The 23,218-nt window shown below is 48.8% G+C and overlaps 3 protein-coding genes across 4 annotated transcripts; 1 reads left to right on the top strand and 2 right to left on the bottom strand.

The window, feature by feature from the left end:
• Positions 1–985: 985 nt before the first annotated feature.
• trappc14 (trafficking protein particle complex subunit 14) lies at positions 986–10,072 on the bottom strand. Of its 2 annotated transcripts, none has more exons than XM_055226639.1 (13): positions 9,646–10,072; positions 8,481–8,743; positions 8,259–8,354; positions 7,380–7,509; positions 5,800–5,886; positions 5,464–5,584; positions 4,642–4,789; positions 4,291–4,373; positions 3,299–3,450; positions 2,744–2,877; positions 2,339–2,417; positions 1,954–2,068; positions 986–1,154 (listed from the first exon to the last, which is right to left on the bottom strand). In XM_055226639.1, exons 1-13 carry the CDS (start codon positions 9,809–9,811, stop codon positions 998–1,000), a joined length of 1,731 nt encoding a protein of 576 aa, XP_055082614.1. In that variant the 5' UTR covers positions 9,812–10,072; the 3' UTR covers positions 986–997. The 2 variants fall into 2 exon arrangements, with proteins under 2 accessions (XP_055082614.1, XP_055082613.1); XM_055226638.1 differs by having other exon boundaries at positions 1,954–2,060; positions 2,331–2,417.
• A 3,461-nt stretch (positions 10,073–13,533) lies between these two features.
• On the top strand, positions 13,534–15,104 carry LOC117381544 (P2Y purinoceptor 3). The gene is made up of 2 exons (XM_033978527.1): positions 13,534–13,916; positions 14,201–15,104. Exons 1-2 carry the CDS (start codon positions 13,534–13,536, stop codon positions 15,102–15,104), a joined length of 1,287 nt encoding a protein of 428 aa, XP_033834418.1.
• Positions 15,105–16,059: 955 nt separating this feature from the next.
• LOC117381233 (uncharacterized) lies at positions 16,060–22,722 on the bottom strand. Its single transcript, XM_033978133.2, has 9 exons — positions 22,651–22,722; positions 20,799–21,033; positions 19,896–20,034; positions 19,093–19,235; positions 18,855–18,907; positions 18,301–18,425; positions 17,463–17,570; positions 17,133–17,342; positions 16,060–16,790 (listed from the first exon to the last, which is right to left on the bottom strand). The coding sequence occupies exons 2-9, from the start codon at positions 20,999–21,001 to the stop codon at positions 16,470–16,472; spliced, it is 1,302 nt and encodes a 433-aa protein (XP_033834024.1). The 5' UTR covers positions 21,002–21,033; positions 22,651–22,722; the 3' UTR covers positions 16,060–16,469.
• Between the last annotated feature and the right edge of the window lie 496 nt (positions 22,723–23,218).

Here is a 23,218-nt window from a genome sequence, read left to right on the forward strand (position 1 = left end):
AGTCTGTGTCACAAACATAAAACGCTCTTCTATTCGAAAAGGGAAGAGAACGGGAGTGCGAAAAAAATCGGCATCAGGTATTGATATCAGCCGATACCGATACGGGAACCGATATATATCACTCATCCCTGGTTAAAAGCTCTGAAAAGTACATTTTGCAGATTCGGTTGTCTCCCTTTTCCAACATGTCTTAGGATAAAAACAACAAACTTACAGCGCCACCTACAGTCCACTGGTTGATACTGCTAGCTTAACAGCATTAGCATCTGTGACTGTACAGGCGTGTTTACATTCAGTGGAGTCACAACCAGAGGGTTTTGGGTTCGATTGGGTTTGTGAGACTGCGCTGGGAACAGGGAAACTTTTGGACTCGGTTTAAGACTTTTCAGCTTAAATTAAAATTAAATAAATAAATAAAAATCTGACCCTGTGCGCCTCATGAGGACGTTTCTGACCCTTCACAGCGCCGCTTCAGTAGTTCACACCAAATAAATACATTAAAATGTTAAATATTCAAGTTTAAGCCGGTTTGATGCGTTTGGCCCAGGCTCCTCCACACGCCTCAGAACCAGAGGGTTGTGGGTTCGATTCCAGGTTGGCTTCAGTTGTAACAGCAGTAATAAGCAGTAGTCACAGACGCGCCGCCATTTTGAGATATTTACATTCAAAAACGCTTTTGTTTTTAAATAAATTCTACATTTTTGTGGAGTTTCTGGCCAAAATGAAGCAAACCAGACGCTACATGGATACAGGGCGCTGTTCAGATGACCCGGAACGTCTCCTCTTTCCTTGTCTCCTCTGCTCTCATCTCCTTTCTCCTTGTCTCCTTCTCTCCTCTCTCCTCCTCTTAAGTGGATGTGTCCAGCACCAGCACCTGACACTCTCTCTTGGCACCTCGTCTCCTCGTCTCCTGGCTCCTCGTCTCCTTGCCTCCTCATCTCCTCGTCTCCTCGTCTCCTGGCTCCTCGTCTCCTGGCTCCTCGTCTCCTCGTCTCCTCTAAGCGGCTGCGTCCAGCACCAGCACCTTACACTCTCTCTTGGCGATCTTGTCCAGGGAGAGGACGGTGCGTTCAGGGGGGGGCAGGTAGAGGGAGCGCCCGACGGGTGAGCCCACAGGGGGGGTGATGGCCCGCCGCTCCATGGCACTGCCCGTCCTGCAGAGAGACAAAGGGTCAGAGGGGACACTAGAGGGAGACAGAGGGTCAGAGGGGACACTAGAGGGAGACAGAGGGGACACTAGAGGTTGACAGAGGGTCAGAGGGGACACTAGAGGGAGACAGAGGGGACACTAGAGAGAGACAGAGGGTCAGCGGGGACACTAGAGGGAGACAGAGGGTCAGAGGGGACACTAGAGGGAGACAGAGGGGACACTAGAGGGAGACAGAGGGGACACTAGAGGGAGACAGAGGGGACACTAGAGGGAGACAGAGGGTCAGAGGGGACACTAGAGGGAGACACAGGGGACACTAGAGAGAGACAGAGGGTCAGTGGGGACACTAGAGGGAGACAGAGGGTCAGAGGGGACACTAGAGGGAGACAGAGGGGACACTAGAGGGAGACAGAGGGTCAGAGGGGACACTAGAGGGAGACAGAGGGGACACTAGAGGGAGACAGAGGGGACACTAGAGGGAGACAGAGGGTCAGAGGGGACACTAGAGGGAGACAGAGGCGCCCTCTGGTGGAAAGGAGGTGTCTGTGTTTTGAGGCTGATATTTTCACTGCTGCTGAGTCTAAAGGATCCTCAGTGAGCAGCACATACACAGTACACGTGTACTACACGTGTACTACACGTGTAGTACACGTGTAGTACACGTGTAGTACACGTGTACTACACGTGTAGTACTCGTGTAGTACACATGTAGTACTGGCAGTATTTACTTCATAATGTGTGATCTGGAGGGCTGCTGGTGGTAGTAGCAGTATCTGTAGTAGTATTTGCAGTAGTAGTAGTACCTCATGATATGTGATCTGGAGGGCTGCTGGTGGGAGAAGGACTGGGAGCGTCCTAAACTGGCCTGATGTCGGTCCAGCAGGTCCCTCACAGCCGGAGACGAAGGACTGTTCTTCCCTGAGACACACGTGTACATGGAGTATACAGAGTTTATATACATAAATACTTATACACATATTTGTAAAGCACTAAAAATTACTTTGTGTACAAATTGTGCTATACAAATAAACTTGCTTTGCCTATACAGTACACAGTACACAGTATACAGTACACAGTACACAGTACACAGTACACAGTACACAGTATACAGTACACAGTACACAGTACACAGTACACAGTACACAGTACACAGTACACAGACAGGTGTAGACAGGTGCAGGTGCTTACGGGACAGCGGTCTGGCGTCTGGAGGAGGGTTGGACACTGAGGCGGTGAACTGCAGCTTTAGTTTCATGTGTTGACTCAACTAAAAGAGAAAAAGAAACAGGAAAATGAGACAAACCTAAAGAAACAAACAACAAAACTGACTCTGTCCACAGGGGGCGCTACAGCGGCGCTTTGTTGTGACAACGTTTACGGCGACGTCAGCTCCACTGAACGCCACAGTTTTCGGAGAAAACGGAGAAAGTCAGAGGATTTGTTTCTTTTAAGTGGTTTTAGATGAATATTTGATTTAAAATGTGTAAAATATAACAAAATGATCCACAGAGATGAGAACCATAAAGACACAAGCACAACAACAGGTCTAATTTAAAACTGTCTGTCTGAGAATGTCCTGCAGGGGGCGCTCACCTCGTACAGTCCTGGTCGGAGTATCTGGAAGCCGACGCTGAAGGAGAGAGTACTTCCTTTTCTGCAGTGACCGAGGTTAGAGAGCGGAGAGAGACATACGACCGAGGAGAGGGAGGGGTCATCTGAGCCACGAGCTGAAAGAGAGAGAGAGGGATGAGAGGATGAGAGGAGGAGAGGAGGAGAGGAGAGAGGGAGGGATCATCTTGAAAACCTCCATTTTACGTCACATTTTGGATTAATGTTGACGTTTAGCCTGTTGCCGTGGAAACAGAATCAGATCTGAACATGAAACAAAGATGGCGGCGCGTTGTTTTCAGGGGCCCGTGTCATTACATGTGTGTGCACCATGTGATCAGCTCCGACCAATCAGAGCGCGGGCTGCTGGAGCGGAGGTTAAGTTTGAATTCACAACAAAATACACTGCGCTCTATGGTCAGGTCACAGGTCAGAGGTCAGAGGTCAGAGGTCAGGTAGACTAACCCTAACCCTCTGTTACACTGTGCTCTTATCCAGTTCTTATCATAGATACAGGACCCTATGACCTTTGACCCTTACCCTCCGGCGTCCACACCAGCCTGACGGCGAGGAAGTCCTGCAGGTTGTTGAGCAGGACGTATCTGACCCGGAAGTGCTCTTTGACCCTGACGGTGCGTGGACAGGAAGCAGTCATCACGAAACGAGGCTGGTCCAGACGGATACTCGGTAACCTGCCAAAGACAAAGAGTCAACATGTGGACTAAACCAGGACTAAACCAGGACTGAACCAGAACTAAACCAGGACTAAACCAGAACTAAACCAGGACTAAACCAGAACTAAACCAGGACTAAACCAGGTCTAAACCAGGACTAAACCAGGACTAAACCAGAACTAAACCAGAACTAAACCAGGTCTAAACCAGGACTGAACCAGGTCTAAACCAGGACTTGAGGTTATGTAAATATCTGAGGTGTTTTTGCATCTTGTTTTGGAGACAAAAGTTTTGTAAGTTCGTTTTAACCACAGACGTTTCACAAACATGTTTTGCTTCGTCTCGTCTGTGGAAACGTCTTTCTTCATGGGGGCGGAGCTTCACGTTCCTTTAGCGTTGTACAGAAACACACATCCTCGTTACACACGTCGTTCTTTATAAGCCACAATCTTTATTTAAAACGACTTAATAACCGCGGTGGAAGTAATGAAGTAAAAGTAGTAAAGTACTTAAATACATAAGTTAGATATCTGTACTTTACTTGAGTACATTTTACTTGCGTTAGTGCGTACTTTTTACTTCAGTACATTTAAGAGCAGAATCTGTACTTTTACTTAAGTTCAGGAGATGAGTACTTCTTCTTCTGCTGCTCCAGTCACTTCCTGTTTCATAAGCTCCGCCTCTTGTGACGTTTCAAACAAGCAGATGATTTGGATTTATGTTTTTTTTTATTCTTATTATTATGCTTAAAAAGTCTTTGTGATGTTTTTGGACTCTACCTGTGCAACTCGGAGATAACCACAGTGAGCACAGAGCAGTGGGCGGGCATAGGGGGTAGGGGAAAACTGGATTTCTCACCTGTAATGTGTGTAGATGCAGTTGGTGAACGGCATTTTGGGAGTGGACCATTGGATCACAGCAACGAGAGGAACCTCCAGACCCTGAGGAGACGAAAACGAGGTCCAAATGAGGCCTAAACAAGGTCTAAACGAAGTCTAAACAAGGTCTAAACGAGGTCTAAACAAGGTCTAAACGAAGTCTAAACAAGGTCTAACGAGGTCTAACGAGGTCTAAACAAAGTCTAAACGAGGTCTAAATGAGGTCTAAACGAAGTCTAAACGAGGTCTAAACGAGGTCCAAACAAGGTCTAAACGAAGTCTAAACATGGTCTAAACCAGGACTAAACCAGGACTGAACCCGTTCTTGTACCTCTGTGGACTCTTCCTGATTGGTGTCGTTGAGGTGGAGCTGAAACAGGAAGTCGTGCTCCTCCAGCGCGCTGAGCATGCTGGGTAATCTTCCGGAGGGAGTGTCCACACGAGAGAAGGAGCCCATGCCCACCTCCCCCGACTGGTGACTGAAACAACACCACAGATAGTTATTCAAAAAGTCAAACTCTCCAGAAACTAACTCTGCTCATTTCTGCGTTAGAAAACTGTGGAGTCCAGTGGAGCTGACGTCGCCGTAAACATCATCATAACAAAGCGCCGCTGCAGCGCCCCCTGTGGACAGCTGCACAACGGGACGCTACAGAATCCTACGAGTATCAGCGATAAAGAAAATAAAACTGGACAAGGAAGTGTGTACGTCACAGTGGGCGTGTCACAGTGGGCGTGTCACGGTGGGCGTGTCACAGTGGGCGTGTCACGGTGGGCGTGTCACAGTGGGCGTGTCACAGTGGGCGTGTCACAGTCGGCGTGTCACAGTGGGCGTGTCACAGTGGGCGTGTCACTGTGGGCGTGTCACTGTGGGCGTGTCACTGTGGGCGTGTCACGGTGGGCGTGTCACAGTGGGCGTGTCACAGTCGGCGTGTCACTGTGGGCGTGTCACTGTGGGCGTGTCACGGTGGGCGTGTCACAGTGGGCGTGTCACAGTGGGCGTGTCACAGTGGGCGTGTCACTGTGGGCGTGTCACTGTGGGCGTGTCACGGTGGGCGTGTCACAGTGGGCGTGTCACAGTCGACGTGTCACAGTGGGCGTGTCACAGTGGGCGTGTCACAGTGGGCGTGCACGTAAACTAAATCAGACTCACCAGACGTTGTCGACGAGCAGCACGGAGCCGTCAGGCATCATGGGTAAATACGACGCATTTAAGTTTGGAAGTATCTTCACATCCCGAATCCTCAGCTCCTCCTGAGAGCACTCGTTTAGAACTGTGAAGACAAAACCGGGTCAGAACCAGGTCAGAACCAGGACTGAACCAGGACTAAACCTGGACTAAACCAGGATTAAACCAGGACTAAACCAGGATTAAACCAGGTCTAAACCAGGACTAAACCAGGTCTACACCAGGACTAAACCAGGACTAAACCAGGACTAAACCTGGACTAAACCAGGACTACGCACTAGAGGTTTAATGGTGCAGTACCTTTGAGCACAGCGAGGTGGCGCCCTGACACAGTCATCTGTTTGCAGCGCACAGTGGGAGGAGGGAGCACGCTCAGAGTCGTACTCACTGACACAAAGAGACAAGGTCACACACAAAGATCAATATTTTCATCATAAAATGAAGTTAAAGTTTGAGGTGAAAAGTGTAGATCATGTTCTTCATCTGATTCAAGCTCATGATGTTTATGAAACTGTTTCAGAAGGATTTTTATTTTACCATAGACTGTGTGTATAGAAATGACATAACTGACCTGCAGCCGCCGCGTTCCAAACAGGAAGTGATCATGACCTCATCGACTCTGGCTCCAATTCACTTTCTATGTAAAAACTGTCTCCTCTCTGTCTCTGCTGCTTCAGACTCATTCTGGTCTTAAATGTTCGTATTAACCCTCTACATGATCCTGGGGTTTTTATTTCACTATTGTGTCTGTAAATCAAGATCTGAACATTAATAACAGACAAATCAGGTCCTTCTTTCCCCGAGGTCGCTCCTGTTAGCGTTAGCAACAGGTTTGATTGACAGCGTTGCTAAGCGCTCACTCTCTGCTAAACCAGCGGTGCAGAAAGAGGCGTTACCTTCAACAGCCTCGCTCCTGATTGGCTCTTTGGTTGCTATGATACTCACAGTTTGGCTCCAGATTAGTGGCTCCAGCCTCGATGAGCCACTTTCTCAGTCTGTGGGTTTTCACACTACAGTTTTCTAAAATTCTTCGATTAACGCAGCTCGACATGTGCGATTCTTGTCTCTAATTAAACATAAAAGAGGCAGAAGAGCAACAAAAATAAAACTGTAAATGTTTTTATAGGTTTTTACACTATAATATACTGTGACTGTAAAAGTATTCAGAGTATTCAGAGTATTCAGAGTATTCAGAGTATTCAGAACACAGTACTCTGATTGGCCCGTGTACAGACTGTGTCACCAAACAGATTTAATCCTTCAGCGTCTGTGACTAAACACATTTTCAAAGTGTTGGTCACGTCTGAGCGTCATGTGACTCTGAGGAGCCTTTAACAGTGAGACACATCAGGAGAAGAAAACACCAGAATGTGACGTCTGAAACTGAAAAGATTAAAAAGATTAAACGTCCCGGGGTCAGGTCCATCCTGGTTCCTGCAGGTTCTTTCAGGTTCTAAACTGTGATTTTTGGAGCATTTTGGAGAACGTGCTGTTTTTTATAATGTCTTTACTCCTTTAAAGGTCCAGGTAAAAAACACAGATTGGTTTAGCGCAGAGCGACGCTGTCAATCAAACCTGTTGCTAACGCTAACAGGAGCGACCTCGGGGACAGAAGGACCTGATTTGTCTGTTATTAATGTTCATATGTTGATTTACAGACACAAAAGTGAAATAAAAACCCCAGGATCATGTAGAGGGTTAATACGAACATTTAAGACCAGAATGATGAGAGTCGATGGAGCAGGAAGTGCGTCCATGGTCACTTCCTGTTTGAAACGTGGCTAGCAGGTTAGCTATGTCCAGTCTATGGTACGACTCAAAATGGCCGCTGAACACGTTGGTCCATGTTTTATTTTATTTTTATTTTTTTCTTCTTGTACCTTGGGCTTTGAACGTGTTGAGGTCGTGTCTGAACGTGTGCACCGGCGCCCTCTGCTGGAGAACAGACAGATAACCCAGCTCCTGCACCTCCGCTTTGTCCTGCTCCCTCTTCCACACGGTCACCATCACCTGACAGAGAGGAGGAGGAGGAGAGGAGAGAGGAGAGAGGAGAGAGAGGAGGGGAGGAGAGAGGAGGAGAGAGGAGGGGAGAGGAGGAGGAGGAGAGAGGAGGGGAGAGGAGGAGGAGGAGAGGAGAGAGGAGGGGAGGAGGAGAGAGGAGGGGAGAGGAGGAGGAGAGAGGAGGAGGAGAGAGGAGGAGAGGAGAGACGAGGAGAGAGGAGAGGGGAGAGAGGAGAGGAGGAGGGAGGAGGAGGAGGGGAGGAGAGAGTAGGGGAGGGGAGAGGAGAGGAGGGGAGGAGAGAGGAGGAGAGGAGAGACGAGGAGAGAGGAGAGGAGGAGAGGGGAGGAAAAGAGGAGAGAGGAGGAGAGAGGAGAGAGGAGGAGAGGAGAGAGGAGAGAGGAGGGGAGGAGGAGGAGGAGAGAGGAGAGGAGAGGAGAGAGGAGGGGAGGAGGAGAGAGGAGGAGAGGAGAGAGGAGGGGAGGAGGGGAGGAGAGAGGAGAGAGGAGGAGAGAGGAAAGAGGAGGAGAGAGGAGGAAAAGAGGAGAGGAGAAGACGAGAGAGGAAGAAAAGGAGAGAGGAAGAGGAGGAGAAGAGAAGAGGAAAAGAGGAGGACAGGAGAGGAAGAGAGGAGGAGAAGAGGGTGTCAAATGTAGAAATAGTAGTAATAGTAGTATCTGTAGTATCTGTATATTTGTAGTATTTGTATATTTGTAGTATTTGTATATTTGTAGTATTTGTATATTTGTAGTATTTGTACCTTGACTTTGAGTGTAGTGACCGGGAGTTTGTCCAGAGACACGGTCAGAGGAAAGATGACCTCATCAGAGAGAACGACAGGCTCATCCAGAGGAGACTGGAACAGAGAGCAGGTTTAGACCTGGTTTAGACCCGGTCCCGTCCCGTCCCTTTCCCGTCCCTTTCCCGTCCCGTCCCGGTCCCGTTCCTTTCCCGTCCCGTCCCGTCCCCGTCCCGTCAGTACCTGTATGTTGGCCCTCCTGTGTCCTCTGGACGTGTGAATGATCAGAGGTTTACAGTCCCTGAAGCTGCGGCACCGTGAGTCCACTCTGCTGCCCAGCGCCGCGATGGCCGCCTCCGCCGCCGCCATGTAGTCGTCCTGCTCGTCGCCGTGGTGATGCTGGTTATTGCGGTGACGGGAGCTGTCGCCGGGGGAGACGCTCGCCACGGCACACAGCGAGGACGCCAGATCTCTCCACGATCCCGACTCTGTGGACTCGGACAGACCTGCACCAGAGACAGAGGGTTAGACCAGGACTGGACCAGGACTAGACCAGGACTGGACCAGGACTGGACAAGGATTAGACCAGGACTAGACCAGGACTAGACCAGGACCAGGACTAGACCAGGACCAGGACTAGACCAGGACTAGACCAGGACTAGACCAGGACTAGACCAGGACTGGACCTGGACTAGACCAGGACCAGGACTGGACCTGGACTAGACCTGGACTAGACCAGGACTGGACCAGGACTGGACCTGGACTAGACCAGGACTGGACCAGGACTAGACCAGGACTGGACCAGGACTGGACCAGGACTGGACCTGGACTAGACCAGGACCAGGACTAGACCAGGACCAGGACTAGACCAGGACTAGACCAGGACTGGACCAGGACTGGACCAGGACTGGACCTGGACTAGACCAGGACCAGGACTGGACCAGGACTAAACCAGGACTGGACCAGGACTGGACCTGGACTAGACCAGGACTAGACCAGGACTGGACCTGGACTAGACCAGGACTAGACCAGGACTGGACCTGGACTAGACCAGGATGTGAATAATAAATGTGTTATAAACGTGTAATGACGTCATTGAGCGGTATTACCGCGTGGCGCCCCCTGGAGGCGCCTCTGCGCAGGCGCGTGATGCACAAAAACAAACAGACACGTCAAAACAAACACTAAACCGAAATGAGCCTAAACCCAGACTGAACCAGGCTAAACTGGGCCAGAAGCACGAGGCACACGAGCACAGACCAGAGCAGCATGAGCCAAACCGAGCCGAACCGGGCCAAAACCATGTGTGTTTACAGACAGCCCAGTGCATCTTTATTAATCAAACCAGGGCCAAACCGGGATAAATACTCAAACAGAGCCGTTCAGAGCCGGTAGGGGCCGTACTTACGTGAGTCCCGGCAGCGCAGCACCAGCAGGAAGCGCACGGTCTCCCCCAGATACAGGTGACTGCGCCGGGGCAGGCTCCGGTACCGCGCCGGGTCACTCAGCTCACTGAGCGGCACCGCAGGGAAGTACATGAGGTACTCGCACTGAGACTCCATCTCCTGCACCATGACCGCGGAGGAGGCGCTGAAGCCCGGGGAGGACAGCCACAAGAGCCGGGGAGGATGCGCCCAGGCCCGGGGAGAGGAGGAGGAAGAGCCGGGGAGGATGCGCCCAGGCCCGGGGAGAGGAGGAGGAAGAGCCGGGGAGGAGGCGTCCAGGCCCCGGGAGCAGCTGGCGGCGGGTGGATGCTCCGGGAGACGACACCGGGACAGAGACAGACCAGAGACACCGGAGGAGGACGCGGCGCGCTGCAGATGCGGAGACAGTGGTGCGCTCTTCCTCTGTGGTGTGGATGATGATAAACAATGGAGCGCATTACCGCCCCCTCCCGGAGGACAGAGGGACTGAGCGCGAGCGCCAGGACAGTCTCCAGCTGCGGCCCGTCACGTGAGTCTCAGTGAGTCTCAGTGAGTCTCTGTGAGTCTCTGAGTCTCAGTGAGTCTCTGAGTCTCAGTGAGTCTCTGTGAGTCTCTGTGAGTCTCTGAGTCTCAGTGAGTCTCTCTTGAACAGATCCTCTCCATGTGGAGGAGCAGCAGCTCTACTCCGAGGTCCTCTCATGTGAATGAGCTTTTTACCCCTGTACATGTGTGTGTGTGTATATGTGTGTGTACATGTGTGTGTACATGGGGGTGTGTCTGTACATGTGTGTACACACGTGGGTGTGTACATGTGTGTGCATGTGTGTGTGCATGTGTGTACACATGTGTGTGTGTACATGTGTGTGGGGGTGTACATGTGTGTGTCTGTAGGGGTGTGTGTGTCTGTAGGTGTGGGTGTGTGTGTGTGTGTAGGGGTGTGTGTGTGTCTGTAGGTGGGTGTGGGTGTGTGTGTGTGTACGTGTGTGTGTACACATGTGTGTGTACATGTGTGTGTAGGGGTGTGTGGGTGTGTGGGTGTGTGACAGTGGTCGTAGTGGGCGGGACTTGGGGACACTGCAGTCTTGTCTTAGGTTTCATTGGGTGCTGTTTTGAATGAGCTTCATAAATTATTCACAGGATCTGAAGGTCGGACTAAACCAGGATTTAGTGAGTCTGGGATCAGGACTCAGATCAGGACCAATACCAGGACCAGCCCGGGATCTAAACCGGACTATCCTGGAATGACACAAACCAGAGAACACTGAGAAATGGTAAGAACTTATCCTAACTAAATCAAAACAAATATAATGGACTTGGACCAGTTCTGGTTTAGTCCTGGTTTAGTTCTGGTTTAGTTCTGGTTTAGTCCTGGTTTAGTTCTGGTTTAGTTCTGGTTTAGTCCTGGTTCAGAACTGGTTAATCTTTGGGTCTATTGGTTTAGTTCTGGTTTAAATTTAAGTCTGTGCATTGTCCTGGTTTAGCTTAATTCAGGGACACAGGAGGATGGGAGGGCATCTGGGTTATTTGCATGACATGTTGAAGTCTGAGGAAGCTTCAGTTAATGATTGAGACAAAGTCGATGAACCAGAACATCTGCATCAGCAAAACCAACGGAACTAAGTCATCAAGAAAAACACAGGATTTAGTCCTGTTTTAGTCCTGGTTTAGTCCAGGTTTAGTCCAGGTTTAGTCCTGGTTTAGTCCAGGTTCAGTCCCGGTTTAGTCCAGGTTTAGTCTTGGTTCAGTCCTGGTTTAGTCCTGGTTTAGTCCCGGTTTAGTCCCGGTTTAGTCCAGGTTTAGTCTTGGTTCAGTCCTGGTTTAGTCCAGGTTTAGTCCCGGTTTAGTCCAGGTTTAATACAGGTTTAATCCTGGTTTAGTTCAGGTTTAGTCCAAGTTTAGTCCAGGTTTAGTCCAGGTTTAGTCCAGGTTTAGTCCAGGTTTAGTTCAGGTTTAGTCCAGGTTTAGTCCAGGTTTAGTCCAGGTTTAGTTCAGGTTTAGTCCAGGTTTACTCCAGGTTTAGTCCAGGTTTAGTCCAAGTTTAGTCCAGGTTTAGTCCAGGTTTAGTCCAGGTTTAGTTCAGGTTTAGTCCTGGTTTAATCCTGGTTTAGTTCAGGTTTAGTCCAGGTTTAGTCCAAGTTTAGTCCAGGTTTAGTCCTGGTTTAGTCCAGGTTTAGTCCAGGTTTAGTACAGGTTTAGTCCAAGTTTAGTGCAGGTTTAATCCTGGTTTAGTCCAGGTTTAGTCCAGGTTTAGTCCAAGTTTAGTCCAGGTTTAGTCCTGGTTTAGTCCAGGTTTAGTCCAGGTTTAGTACAGGTTTAGTCCAAGTTTAGTTCAGGTTTAATCCTGGTTTAGTCCAGGTTTAGTTTTGGTTTAGTCCAGGTTTAGTCCTACATAAAATTGTGGAAGATTTTATTTGTTTATCTTTATAAACTCATAATTTTTTTTTTTTTTTTTTTTTTCATTTCAGAAAAATGGATTCAGACTCTGACTTTGCTCCACAAACCTGGATCATGACGTGGAATTCTCAAACGGACTTTTGGATTTTTTTCTGGACATCCCAGAGCTGACCCCAGAGCTAACCCCAGAGCTAACCTCAGAGCTAACCTCAGAGCTAACCCCAGAGCTAACCTCAGAGCTAACCTCAGAGCTAACCTCAGAGCTAACCTCAGAGCTAACCTCAGAGCTAACCCCAGAGCTAACCTCAGAGCTAACCTCAGAGCTAACCCCAGAGCTAACCTCAGAGCTAACGCCAGAGCTAACCCCAGAGCTAACCCCAGAGCTAACCCCAGAGCTAACGCCAGAGCTAACCCCAGAGCTAACCCCAGAGCTAACCCCAGAGCTAACCCCAGAGCTAACCTCAGAGCTAACCTCAGAGCTAACCCCAGAGCTAACCCCAGAGCTAACGCCAGAGCTAACCCCAGAGCTAACCCCAGAGCTAACCCCAGAGCTAACCCCAGAGCTAACCTCAGAGCTAACCTCAGAGCTAACCCCAGAGCTAACCCCAGAGCTAACCCCAGAGCTAACCCCAGAGCTAACCCCAGAGCTAACCTCAGAGCTAACCTCAGAGCTAACCCCAGAGCTAACCTCAGAGCTAACCTCAGAGCTAACCTCAGAGCTAACCCCAGAGCTAACCTCAGAGCTAACCTCAGAGCTAACCCCAGAGCTAACCCCAGAGCTAACCTCAGAGCTAACCTCAGAGCTAACCTCAGAGCTAACCCCAGAGCTAACCTCAGAGCTAACCCCAGAGCTAACCCCAGAGCTAGTCACACATCATGAATTCTCTTCTCTTAACTCTCGTCTCAGCAGTGGTTCCCAAACAGCGGTGCACTGACCTCGGGGGGAATCTGATTTAAAACCAAATGGAATATTTTTTTAATAGTTTCTTTGGACATTTCACAAACCCGAGAACAATTTTACAAAACCATTTAGGAGACAAACGCCTTTATCACACGACACTTTTACTTTGATGAAGACAAAAAGAACTGTCAGGACTCACTCATAGGAAAAAAAACTGTTGGCTAATGCTAATGCTAGCTAGCTTGTGACGGTAATGTTATTTGAGAGGGACTTGTTTAACCGCACAAATCAGCTCACCTGTTGTAGTTCCAGCTAAACTACCTCCCTTTGGTCAGATTGTGTTAAAATAGAAAAGACGAACAAAGCCTCAGACAGAGCAGTGCCTCCAGTTAGCAAAGTATCAATATTTGGTAAAAAATAAAATAAAATAAAATAAAAATGGCTGAATAGTTGAGAGCTAAAATATTCTAGACTTATGGTCTTACTTCACAATCCCACATCCTGGAATTGAGAGCACTTGAACGTCGGAACGGGAGCCAGATCGAAGCCGGACTTTTGAATCGTGGCGTTCCTAAACATGTCCTCTGTGCGGCGAGCGTCTAACCTGTCGGCCGGCCCCCTGGTGGCCTCGGCGCGCCCCTGCAGCATCGATGAGTCGTATAAGTACGTGTTCCTGCCCGTGTGCTACTCTCTGACCTTCGTGTTCTCGCTGACGCTGAACTCGGTGGTGTTGGCGCGCTCGTGTCGGGTGAGGCGGCGGTGGACCACGTCGCTCACGTACATGGTGAACCTGGCGAGCACCGACCTGATGTACGGCCTGTCCCTGCCCTTCCTCGTCCACTCCTACGTCCTGAGGGACCGCTGGGTGTTTGGGGACTTCATGTGTCGCCTCGTCAGGTTCCTCTTCTACTTCAACCTCTACTGCTCCATCTTCTTCCTCACCTGCATCTCCGTGCACAGGTGAGACAAAAGCAGCCAATCACAGAGCACCTCAGCAATGTCAGCCAATCACAGAGCACCTCAGTAATGTCAGCCAATCACAGCACGGCCTGTTTGAATGAACCAATCACAGAGCAGATTATTTATTTATTTATTTTTTACTGTAGATCCTGTTCATGAAATGTGAATTATTTTAAAAACTAACACACTTTTAAATGTGAATAAACAGCAGTGCATCTAGTGGGACACAGGTGAACATGCTAAACCTCTTCTTCTTCTTCTTCTTCTTCTTCTTCTCCTCTCAGGTACCTGGGCATCTGTCACCCCATGAGGACCATGTCTCTGGAGAGTAAACGTGCCGTCCGGCTCGTGTGCGCCCTCGTGTGGGTGGTGGTGTTCGCTCTCACTTGTCCCATATTTCGCTTCGCTCAGACGGGCCTCCTGTCCCGCGCCCAGAGCCAGGACCAGGGTCTGAACCAGGATCTAGACCAGGACCAGGGTCTAAACCAGGGTCTGGACCAGGACCGGACCCCAGCCCCGCAGACATCGCCCCGTCCAAACTCATCGGAGCCGTACTTAAACTGTTGGGACGATGCCATCGACCGCGAGTTTGCGGACTACGTGCCATACGGCGTGCTGCTGCACCTGCTCGGGTTCTTCGTGCCGTTCGTGGTCATCGCCTGGTGCTACTCGCAGGTCGTACGGACCATCTTCCGGACCCTGCGGTCTCCACCCTCGTCGGTGGAGGAGGGCGGAGCCAGTGATGTGTCTCGTGAGCGCACGTCTGTGTCCATCGCAGAGTCGCAGTATTCTCACTACATCCGCCGCCGCAGGAAGTCCATCAAAACCATCGTGACCATCACGCTGTTGTTCGCGCTCTGCTTCCTGCCGTTCCACGTGACGCGGACGCTCTTCCTGCTCCTGAAGAGGTCAAAGGTCGGGGACTGCGGCGCCATTCGCGCCGTGTCCATCTGTTATAAGGTCACGCGGCCACTGGCGTCCTGTAACGCCTGGCTCAACGCGCTGCTGTACTTCCTCACGGGTGACAGCGCCCCCTGCTGCTGTGGCAGGCCCGCGGTCAGGCGGGAGGGCGCGCTCTGGTGGCCACTGACGATACTGAAGAAGGACGCGATGGAGGAGGAGCCCGAGGAGAAGATGGAGAGACAGGTCCACGGAGAGGAGTCCAAGTCCTCCAAGATCATCTTCTGAACACAAATATAAAAACATGACATAGATTTAAGCCAGATGCCTTCCCTGTGACTGACACCAGACAAGGACCTGAGCGAGAACTGAACCGGCGACCTTTTGGTTTAAGTTCAGACTTTAGAAGATTTGTGTTTTTTCTTTGGACAGAATCCTCCTGACGCCCGCCCAGCAGGAGGCACTGTGATGCAGGTGACGGGTCTGATCTGTGGAGTGGCGTCACAGGGTCCAGAGCTGGTTTTACTTTCACTGTAACGAGTTGTAGAGTTCAGGACAAAACTTTTGAATTTGATACAAATCCTGCTTTTCTTCAGGATTATTTTGTGTTTACAGATTTTTATATTATTTTCTTTATAAACAAAAAGTTAAAGTTAAAATCACAGTGACCCGTGTCTGTGTCGTCTCTTTGTCCAGAACAAACTCCAATATTTAATATTTCAATGTGAGTCTGGTTCCTCTTCCCCTCCCTCTCTTCTCTCCTCCTCCTGCTACAAACTGTACACTATGGTGTGACTAACCTGATGTAATGTGCAGTAGTTTCATTAGTGCGATGCAGCTGATTGTGTTGTGATAGTGCTCTGAAGGGGGAGGGGCTTAGCACAGAGAGCACAGAGAGGAGAGACATGTTACAGTCAATGCCCCATAGAAGTAAATAAGTAAATGGAAGTAAATGTCCTGAAATCCGTGTGTGAAATGTTCCGTAATGTTCTGTCGTCTTGTGAACCACATGAGCCTCTTCAATGTTTTTAATGTGAATCAGATTTAAACCTGTTCAACAAATACAAACTTTAAACTGACAATACAAATGTGTGACTGTGTCCTCTGTGTGTGTGTGCACCTGTGTGTGTGTGTGTGCACCTGTGTGTGTGTAGGGGTGTGTGTGTGTGTGTGCAGCTTTTTAGTTTCACCGGAATCTTCAGAGAATGATTAAAAACCAAAGTCTCTTTTCTGTTATGATTATGGACGTTTATTTTACACATTTTTAAATCCACATTCAGAGCGACATGATTTAAGAAGAAAAGTATAAATAGAAAGATTTAAAAATAAGATTCTGTTTAAAGTTTATGATTGAAATCAGAAAAATCGACAAAAAGACAGAACTATGAACTAGAGACACACAGGGAGGGCATCTGGCACACATTTGGCAGGACATGATTGTGCGTTTGTGTCTAGTGCAAAAACATTTATTATAATTCAGTGTGAATAAAACTTTATAAAAACATTTGTCTCATTGAATCAAAATCATCATAAAAATGTATAAAACTAAACTTTATATTTAAGGTGATAAAAACTTTGTGCTTGTGTAAAATTATTACGTCCTGATTTGGACGACCTCAAACACCCGCCGTCTTGATTTTCCAGCCCCGCCCCTTAGTCGTGCGCGGCGATCCTCTCCCACTGGGTGTCGCCGATGAGCCTGTAGTTGTGCTTCCTGTACAGGACGGGGTGCACTCGCCGCTGCCTCCACACTTCCTGGAACAGCGCCCGCACGCCGTCGCGGATCTGGCAGAAGTTAGCGTCGTTGGCTAACGCTCGGCAGTACTCCCACTGCTCCTGCTCCACCCTCAGCAGGTGGCGCTGTGGCACACCGCGCCTCAATCTGTCCTCCAGCCACGAGTCGCTCTCCTGCGCCATCTGCTGGACCGAGGGGAGCGTCACAGAGCCCTCTAGCACCGCCAAGCAGTACTGCACCTGAGGGAGACAAAACCAGGACTGGACCAGGACTAAACCAGGGCTAGACCAGGACTAGACCAGGACTAGACCAGGACTAGACCAGGACTAGACCAGGACTAGACCAGGACTAGACCAGGACTAGACCAGGACTAAACCAGGACTAGACCAGGACTACATCAAAATGCATTCATTCAAATCATTCCATTGCATTCAATTGGAATTTAACAATATTTAAAGAAACAATATGTAACTTTTTAGTCAAAGAATAGCCAATTTTTTCCACTGAAAATCTAAGAGAAACTACTACCGTCAGTAGTAGTAGTAGTAGTAGTGGTAGTAGTAGTACTTGTAGTAAAGTACCTGGCAGTGGAAGTGGGGGAAGGGGCAGATCTGGGTGCAGAGGCCGATGAAGAAGATGGAGGGGTAAGATGGAGGCATCAGGTGTCGATACAGCGGCCCCACAAAGTCCGCTTCCACACGCACGCCAAGCTCCGCCCCCGACACGAACGGAAACGTGAAGTTATAACCAGTACACAGCAGGAGAGAGTCCGTGCTAACCACTCTGCCATCCTGAAACACAGAGACTGAACCAGAACCGAACCAGGACTAAAACAGGCCTGAATCGGGACTAATCCAGGACTAGGACTAAACCAGGACTAAACCCAGTCTAAACCCGGTCTATGGAGTCACCTGGAACAGCACCGTCCCGTCGTCTTGGATCTTCTGGATGGACTCTGTTTCAGTGACGTTTGGAGGAAGAGGAAACGTGAGAGGAGGAGGTCTGTGGCTCAGGTAAACCTAAAAATAAACACATGAACAAACATCAGGGTGGAAACATCTGGAAAAAACACACGAACAAACATCAGGGTGGAAACATCTGGAAAAAAACACGTGAACAAACATCAGGGTGGAAACATCTGGAAAAAACACGTGAACAAACATCAGGGTGGAAACATCTGGAAAAACCACGTGAACAAACATCTGGAAAAACACGTGAACAAACATCAGGGTGGAAACATCTGGAAAAACACGTGAACAAACATCAGGGTGGAAACATCTGGAAAAAACACGTGAACAAACATCAGGGTGGAAACATCTGGAAAAAACACGTGAACAAACATCAGGGTGGAAACATCTGGAAAAAACACGTGAACAAACATCAGGGTGGAAACATCTGGAAAAAACACGTGAACAAACATCAGGGTGGAAACATCTGGAAAAAACACGTGAACAAACATCAGGGTGGAAACATCTGGAAAAAACACACAAACAAACATCAGGGTGGAAACATCTGGAAAAAACACACGAACAAACATCAGGGTGGAAACATCTGGAAAAAACATGGACATTTTCTGACAAACATTGAGGCTGTGAATCAATTGTAGATTTATGATTTAATAAAACGATTCTGTTCAAAGTTCACATTTTAAACTGACAAAAGCACACAGGGAGGGCATCTGACACACACAGGGAGGGCATCTGACACACACAGGGAGGGCATCTGACACAAATGGTGACGTGGTCGTACCTTCTGAGCCACAGTCGACAGTTCCATGGAGATGTCGATGGCTGAAGCTTTGGCTCCTAAAACCACAACCGTTTTCCCCGAGAACGGATCCGGATGACGGTAACTGTGACTGTGCATCAGCTCCCCTGGAATTCAACCAGCAACCAGAGAGTTATACAGGGGAGGGGTGATGCTAACAGGAGGCACTGCCCTGTCTGAAGCTGTTAGACTTTAATCTGAGCTTTGTTTTAACACAATCTGACCATAAACAGCTGACGTATCTGAACTACAACAGGTGAGCTGATCTGTGCTGTTAAACAACTCCCTCTCTAATAACATTACAGCCACGAGCTAGCATTAGCATTAGCATTAGCAACCATTTTTCAGTTATTTTCAGTCATTCTCACCTTTTTGTGTAAAATCTAACTCCTACACAGGGCCATTTTTCTTGAGTTTTCAGACATTTTCAAATTTATTTGGGACTGTTTGCTAATGTGTGCGCTGTGTCACCATGGTAACCGATAAAAATTTCACCATAGACATACAGGTAGAACACCCCCAGCGTGACCCCTGACCTTTAAAGTGCCGGAGGCCTGGGATCTCGGGGATGTGAGGGTCGGAGTAGTGTCTGCACCAAACACAAGATACAAAACACAAACTTTCTTCAGTGTCTCTGGGTTAAACCTGCACTTCCTGTATCACCTCATGACATCACAAGGTGGAACAGAACAACCCAACTCCAGGTCTGTTTGTGATGAGGAAACGACATTTCCTCATCAACTACAACAACATTTAAGAAAATAAAGTTTATACCCGGAGCAGACGAACACGGAGTCGAACCTCTCCGTCCTCTCTGACCCGGCGTCGTCTGATGATGTCACTTCCCATTCGGTCCTCGGCTTCTTGTCTGTGGTCTCCATGACGACAGGCCTCACACGCTCCACCGCTGTGTTAAACTAAAGAAGAAAAACAAATGATTTAGTCCCGGTCCAGTTGTAGTTGAGTCTTGGTCGAGTCTTCGCCCAGTCCCGGTCTGGTCTTGGTCTGGTCTTAGTCTGGTCTTAGTCTGGTCTTGGTCTGGTCTTGGTCTGGTCTTGGTCTGGTCTTGGTCTGGTCTTGGTCTGGTCTTGGTCTGGTCTTGGTCTGGTCTTGGTCTGGTCTTGGTCTGGTCTTGGTCTGATCTTGGTCTGATCTTGGTCTGATCTTGGTCTGATCTTGGCCCAGTCCCGGTCTGGTCTTGGCCCAGTCCCGGTCTGGTCTTGGTCTGGTCTTGGTCTGGTCTTGGTCCGGTCCCGGTCTGGTCTTGGTCTGGTCTTGGTCTGGTCTTGGCCCAGTCCCGGTCTGGTCTTGGCCCAGTCCCGGTCTGGTCTTGGTCTGGTCTTAGTCCGGTCCCGGTCTGGTCTTGGTCTGGTCTTGGTCTGGTCTTGGCCCAGTCCCGGTCTGGTCTTGGTCTGGTCTTGGTCTCGGTCTTGGTCTCGGTCTTGTCTCGGTCTGGTCCCGGTCTGGTCCGGTCTCGGTCTGGTCTCGGTCTGGTCTCGGTCTGGTCTCGGTCTGGTCCCGGTCTGGTCTCGGTCTGGTCTCGGTCCAGTCTGGTCCTGGTTCGGTCCCAGTCTCACCCTGATGTGGGGGGCGATGTTGAAGTGGGCGCAGTACTGTTGTAGATATCTCAAAACTTCTTGATGAGGAATGAAACTGTCTAACTCCGGATCAAACGGGAAATCTGGGAACATCATCACCTCTTTGGGAAGATTAGTCCTGAGGGTCAGAGGAGAAGAGGGTCAGAGGAGCAGAGGGTCAGAGGAGCAGAGGAGGAGAGAGTCAGAGGAGGAGAGGGTCAGAGGAGCAGAGGAGAGGGTCAGAGGAGCAGAGGAGAGGGTCAGAGGAGCAGAGGGTCAGAGGAGCAGAGGAGAGGGGTCAGAGGAGCAGAGGAGAGGGTCAGAGGAGTAGGTCAGAGGAGCAGAGGGTCAGAGGACAGGTGAGTTGGTGCAGAGGATGTACAGACGGTGCAGAGGATGTACAGACGGTGCAGAGGATGTACAGACGGGGCAGAGGATGTACAGACGGTGCAGAGGATGTACAGACGGCGCAGAGGATGTACAGACGGCGCAGAGGATGTACAGACGGGGCAGAGGATGTACAGACGGGGCAGAGGATGTACAGACGGCGCAGAGGATGTACAGACGGCGCAGAGGATGTACAGACGGGGCAGAGGATGTACAGACGGCGCAGAGGATGTACAGACGGGGCAGAGGATGTACAGACGGCGCAGAGGATGTACAGACGGGGCAGAGGATGTACAGACGGCGCAGAGGATGTACAGACGGGGCAGAGGATGTACAGACGGGGCAGAGGATGTACAGACGGGGCAGAGGATGTACAGACGGCGCAGAGGATGTACAGACGGGGCAGAGGATGTACAGACGGCGTAGAGGATGTACAGACGGGGCAGAGGATGTACAGACGGTGCAGAGGATGTACAGACGGGGCAGAGGATGTACAGACGGTGCAGAGGATGTTACCTGAGGTTCTGGTACATGCTGCTGTGTATGGCTCTTCCGTTGTCGTAGGTCCCGACTCGTTCCTCGTAGGCCCACGTTCCTCCGACGGTTCCTCCGGACTCGAACACGACCGGAGGTGAGAACGTTCCGGGTTTGGAGAGCAGGTGGCGAGCGGCGCAGAGACCGGCCGCGCCCGCTCCGATCACCGCCACACGGAGAGCCATGTCTGAACCAGATTATGAGGAGCTCTGCAGACCTGAGGGACAGAACAGAGAGCAGAGGTTCAGAGGGTCGCCCAAAACAATGCATTAACATGTTTTATAAGCTCTCTGTGCTAAGCCCCTCCCCCTTCAGAGCACTATCACAACACAATCAGCTGCATCGCACTAATGAAACTACTGCACATCACACCAGGTTTGTGAAGTCATAGTGCACAATTAGTATCATGTTTTTGTGTATTTATGGAGAATTGTCATGTGGGAACGTGGGTGATGTGGATTTGTGGGCGGAGCCTCGTACCAGTCCAGTTTTGCAGTGACAGCAGCTCCTCTGTGCTCGGTTTAAATGTATTTAAAGAGCGAATAAACCCCGGGGTTACAGAGGGCGCCTTGTTCCTCCGGCAGAAACCTTCTCTGAAAATCATTTATAGAATTCTTGCAGATACATTTATTGATTTATTGTTTTATGGCCTTTTGAATTATGGCGTGTATTTAAAGAGCGACTATGGAAAATCACTGTCGCTCCGCTCACAGCCGCTGCCGTTCGATTGGTCGACTCAAAAGGGGGCGTGGCCTCTCAAAATCTTCCACTCGAATTGAAGAAGTACACAATTCTGTTACTTGAGTAAAAGTACAGATACTGGAGCAGAGAAACACTCGAGTAAAAGTGTGACATAAAAAAATCTACTTAAGTAAAAGTACAGATACCAGGGCAAAAAAATACTCGAGTATTAGTATCACATAAAAAAATTGACTTAAGTAAAAGTAGAGATACCAAGGCAAAAAAAAATACTTGAGTAAAAGTATTAAAGTACCTGTTTAAAAATGTACTTAAAGAGTAAAAAGTAAAAGTATTTCACACAGATGTTGAGTCTTATAAAGCTTCAAATGTGGTGATTTTTATAAAGATTTGAGCTGAATTTTGTTTGTTTTTTCAGTTTTTATTTGTATATTTTCGTTTTGTTCAGATTATGTTAAAAATAAACACTCGCCCTTTTCAGCAGGTCTCACACAATAAAGACAAATATAAAAGGAAAAGTTAAAAATATCCACTTTAAAATGTGCTTAAATAAAGTACAGAAGTTCCCCCACCGCTGACAGACTACACCTGCAGGGGGAGCTCATACTAAAAAACACTATTTATGCACAAAAAAGTACAAGATATTTAAATAAAGTCAGATTAAACCTGAGAATCACGAGTTTGATCTGACTTTTTACACAAAAATACCAAAAGCACAGCACACAGCCCCGCTCGTCTCCATGGAGATGACTTTAATGCCACACTGGGGACAATTCCAAGCAGAGCAGTGACATCTCCATGGAAACAAGCAGACACATGACTAAAACCAGTTTAAAACACTGAACTTCGACCCAAACTCCACTTATTCAAACAGCTCAGTGAATGTAAATGATTAAAGAAATTTGTGTTTGTGAGTTTTCTGTTTTAAGAGAAGTTAATACGTTTAAATTACAAGAAAAGTGGTTAAAAAAGTGGTAAAAACCCGCAGGATGTAAACGTGAAAAACAGTTAGCTTATCTAACCCTACTGCGCATGCTCACAGTTTCCAAAAGCGGCTTAAAAACGCGACATTTGAGACATGTTTTAGTTTAACTTTATCCGTTTGTTTTTTTAAAGGTCTTTCCGTGTTTCTTACCGTGTTTTCTGTGTCGTCGTGAAGTGAAACTCGGCGGAAGGAAAAAGGCTCCGGAGGAGAGAGACCGGTGTGACCGGAGCGAGAGGGAACGAGTTCAGTTATAACACCCCTCAGCGCGCATGCGCAGACGGACTGAGCACAAGAGACCCCTGAGGAGACAGAGAGAGAGAAATATAGAGAGAAACAGAGGAATACAGAGAGAAACAGAGAGAAACAGAGAGAAACAGAGGAATACAGAGAGAAACAGAGAGGAATACAGAGAAATACAGAGAGATACAGAGAGACACAGAGAGAAACAGAGAGAGACAGAGAGAAACAGAGAGAGACAGAGAGAAACAGAGAGAAACAGAGAAATATAGAGAGAAACAGAGAGACACAGAGAGAAACAGAGAGAAACAGAGAGAAACAGAGAAATACAGAAACACAGAGAGTATGACGTTATCTGATCTAAAAGGAATAAAACTCACACAGAGGAGGTAGAACAGCTACAAAAACTGCAGTCAAGTAAAAGTAAACGGTACTTCAACATAAAATTACTCAAAGTAGTGGTCTGAGAAAAGAGTATAAA

Source organism: Periophthalmus magnuspinnatus, chromosome 14 (genome assembly GCF_009829125.3).
Source record: "Periophthalmus magnuspinnatus isolate fPerMag1 chromosome 14, fPerMag1.2.pri, whole genome shotgun sequence".
NCBI classification, from domain to species: domain Eukaryota; kingdom Metazoa; phylum Chordata; class Actinopteri; order Gobiiformes; family Gobiidae; genus Periophthalmus; species Periophthalmus magnuspinnatus.

Excerpts from the sequence above, each read along its gene's own strand:
- trappc14 (XM_055226639.1), bottom strand. The coding sequence starts at position 9,811 with ATGGTGCAGGAGATGGAGTCTCAGTGCGAGTACCTCATGTACTTCCCT. Across the intron at positions 3,451-4,290 it reads TGCATCTACACACATTACAG|GTTACCGAGTATCCGTCTGG; the intron begins GTGAGAAATCCA and ends TGTCTTTGGCAG. Across the intron at positions 1,155-1,953 it reads TCCAGATCACATATCATGAG|GACGGGCAGTGCCATGGAGC; the intron begins GTACTACTACTA and ends GTCTCTCTGCAG.
- LOC117381544 (XM_033978527.1), top strand. The coding sequence starts at position 13,534 with ATGTCCTCTGTGCGGCGAGCGTCTAACCTGTCGGCCGGCCCCCTGGTG. Across the intron at positions 13,917-14,200 it reads ACCTGCATCTCCGTGCACAG|GTACCTGGGCATCTGTCACC; the intron begins GTGAGACAAAAG and ends TTCTCCTCTCAG.
- LOC117381233 (XM_033978133.2), bottom strand. The coding sequence starts at position 21,001 with ATGGCTCTCCGTGTGGCGGTGATCGGAGCGGGCGCGGCCGGTCTCTGC. Across the intron at positions 20,035-20,798 it reads AGCATGTACCAGAACCTCAG|GACTAATCTTCCCAAAGAGG; the intron begins GTAACATCCTCT and ends TCTGACCCTCAG. Across the intron at positions 18,908-19,092 it reads TCCGTGTTCGTCTGCTCCGG|ACACTACTCCGACCCTCACA; the intron begins GTATAAACTTTA and ends TGTTTGGTGCAG.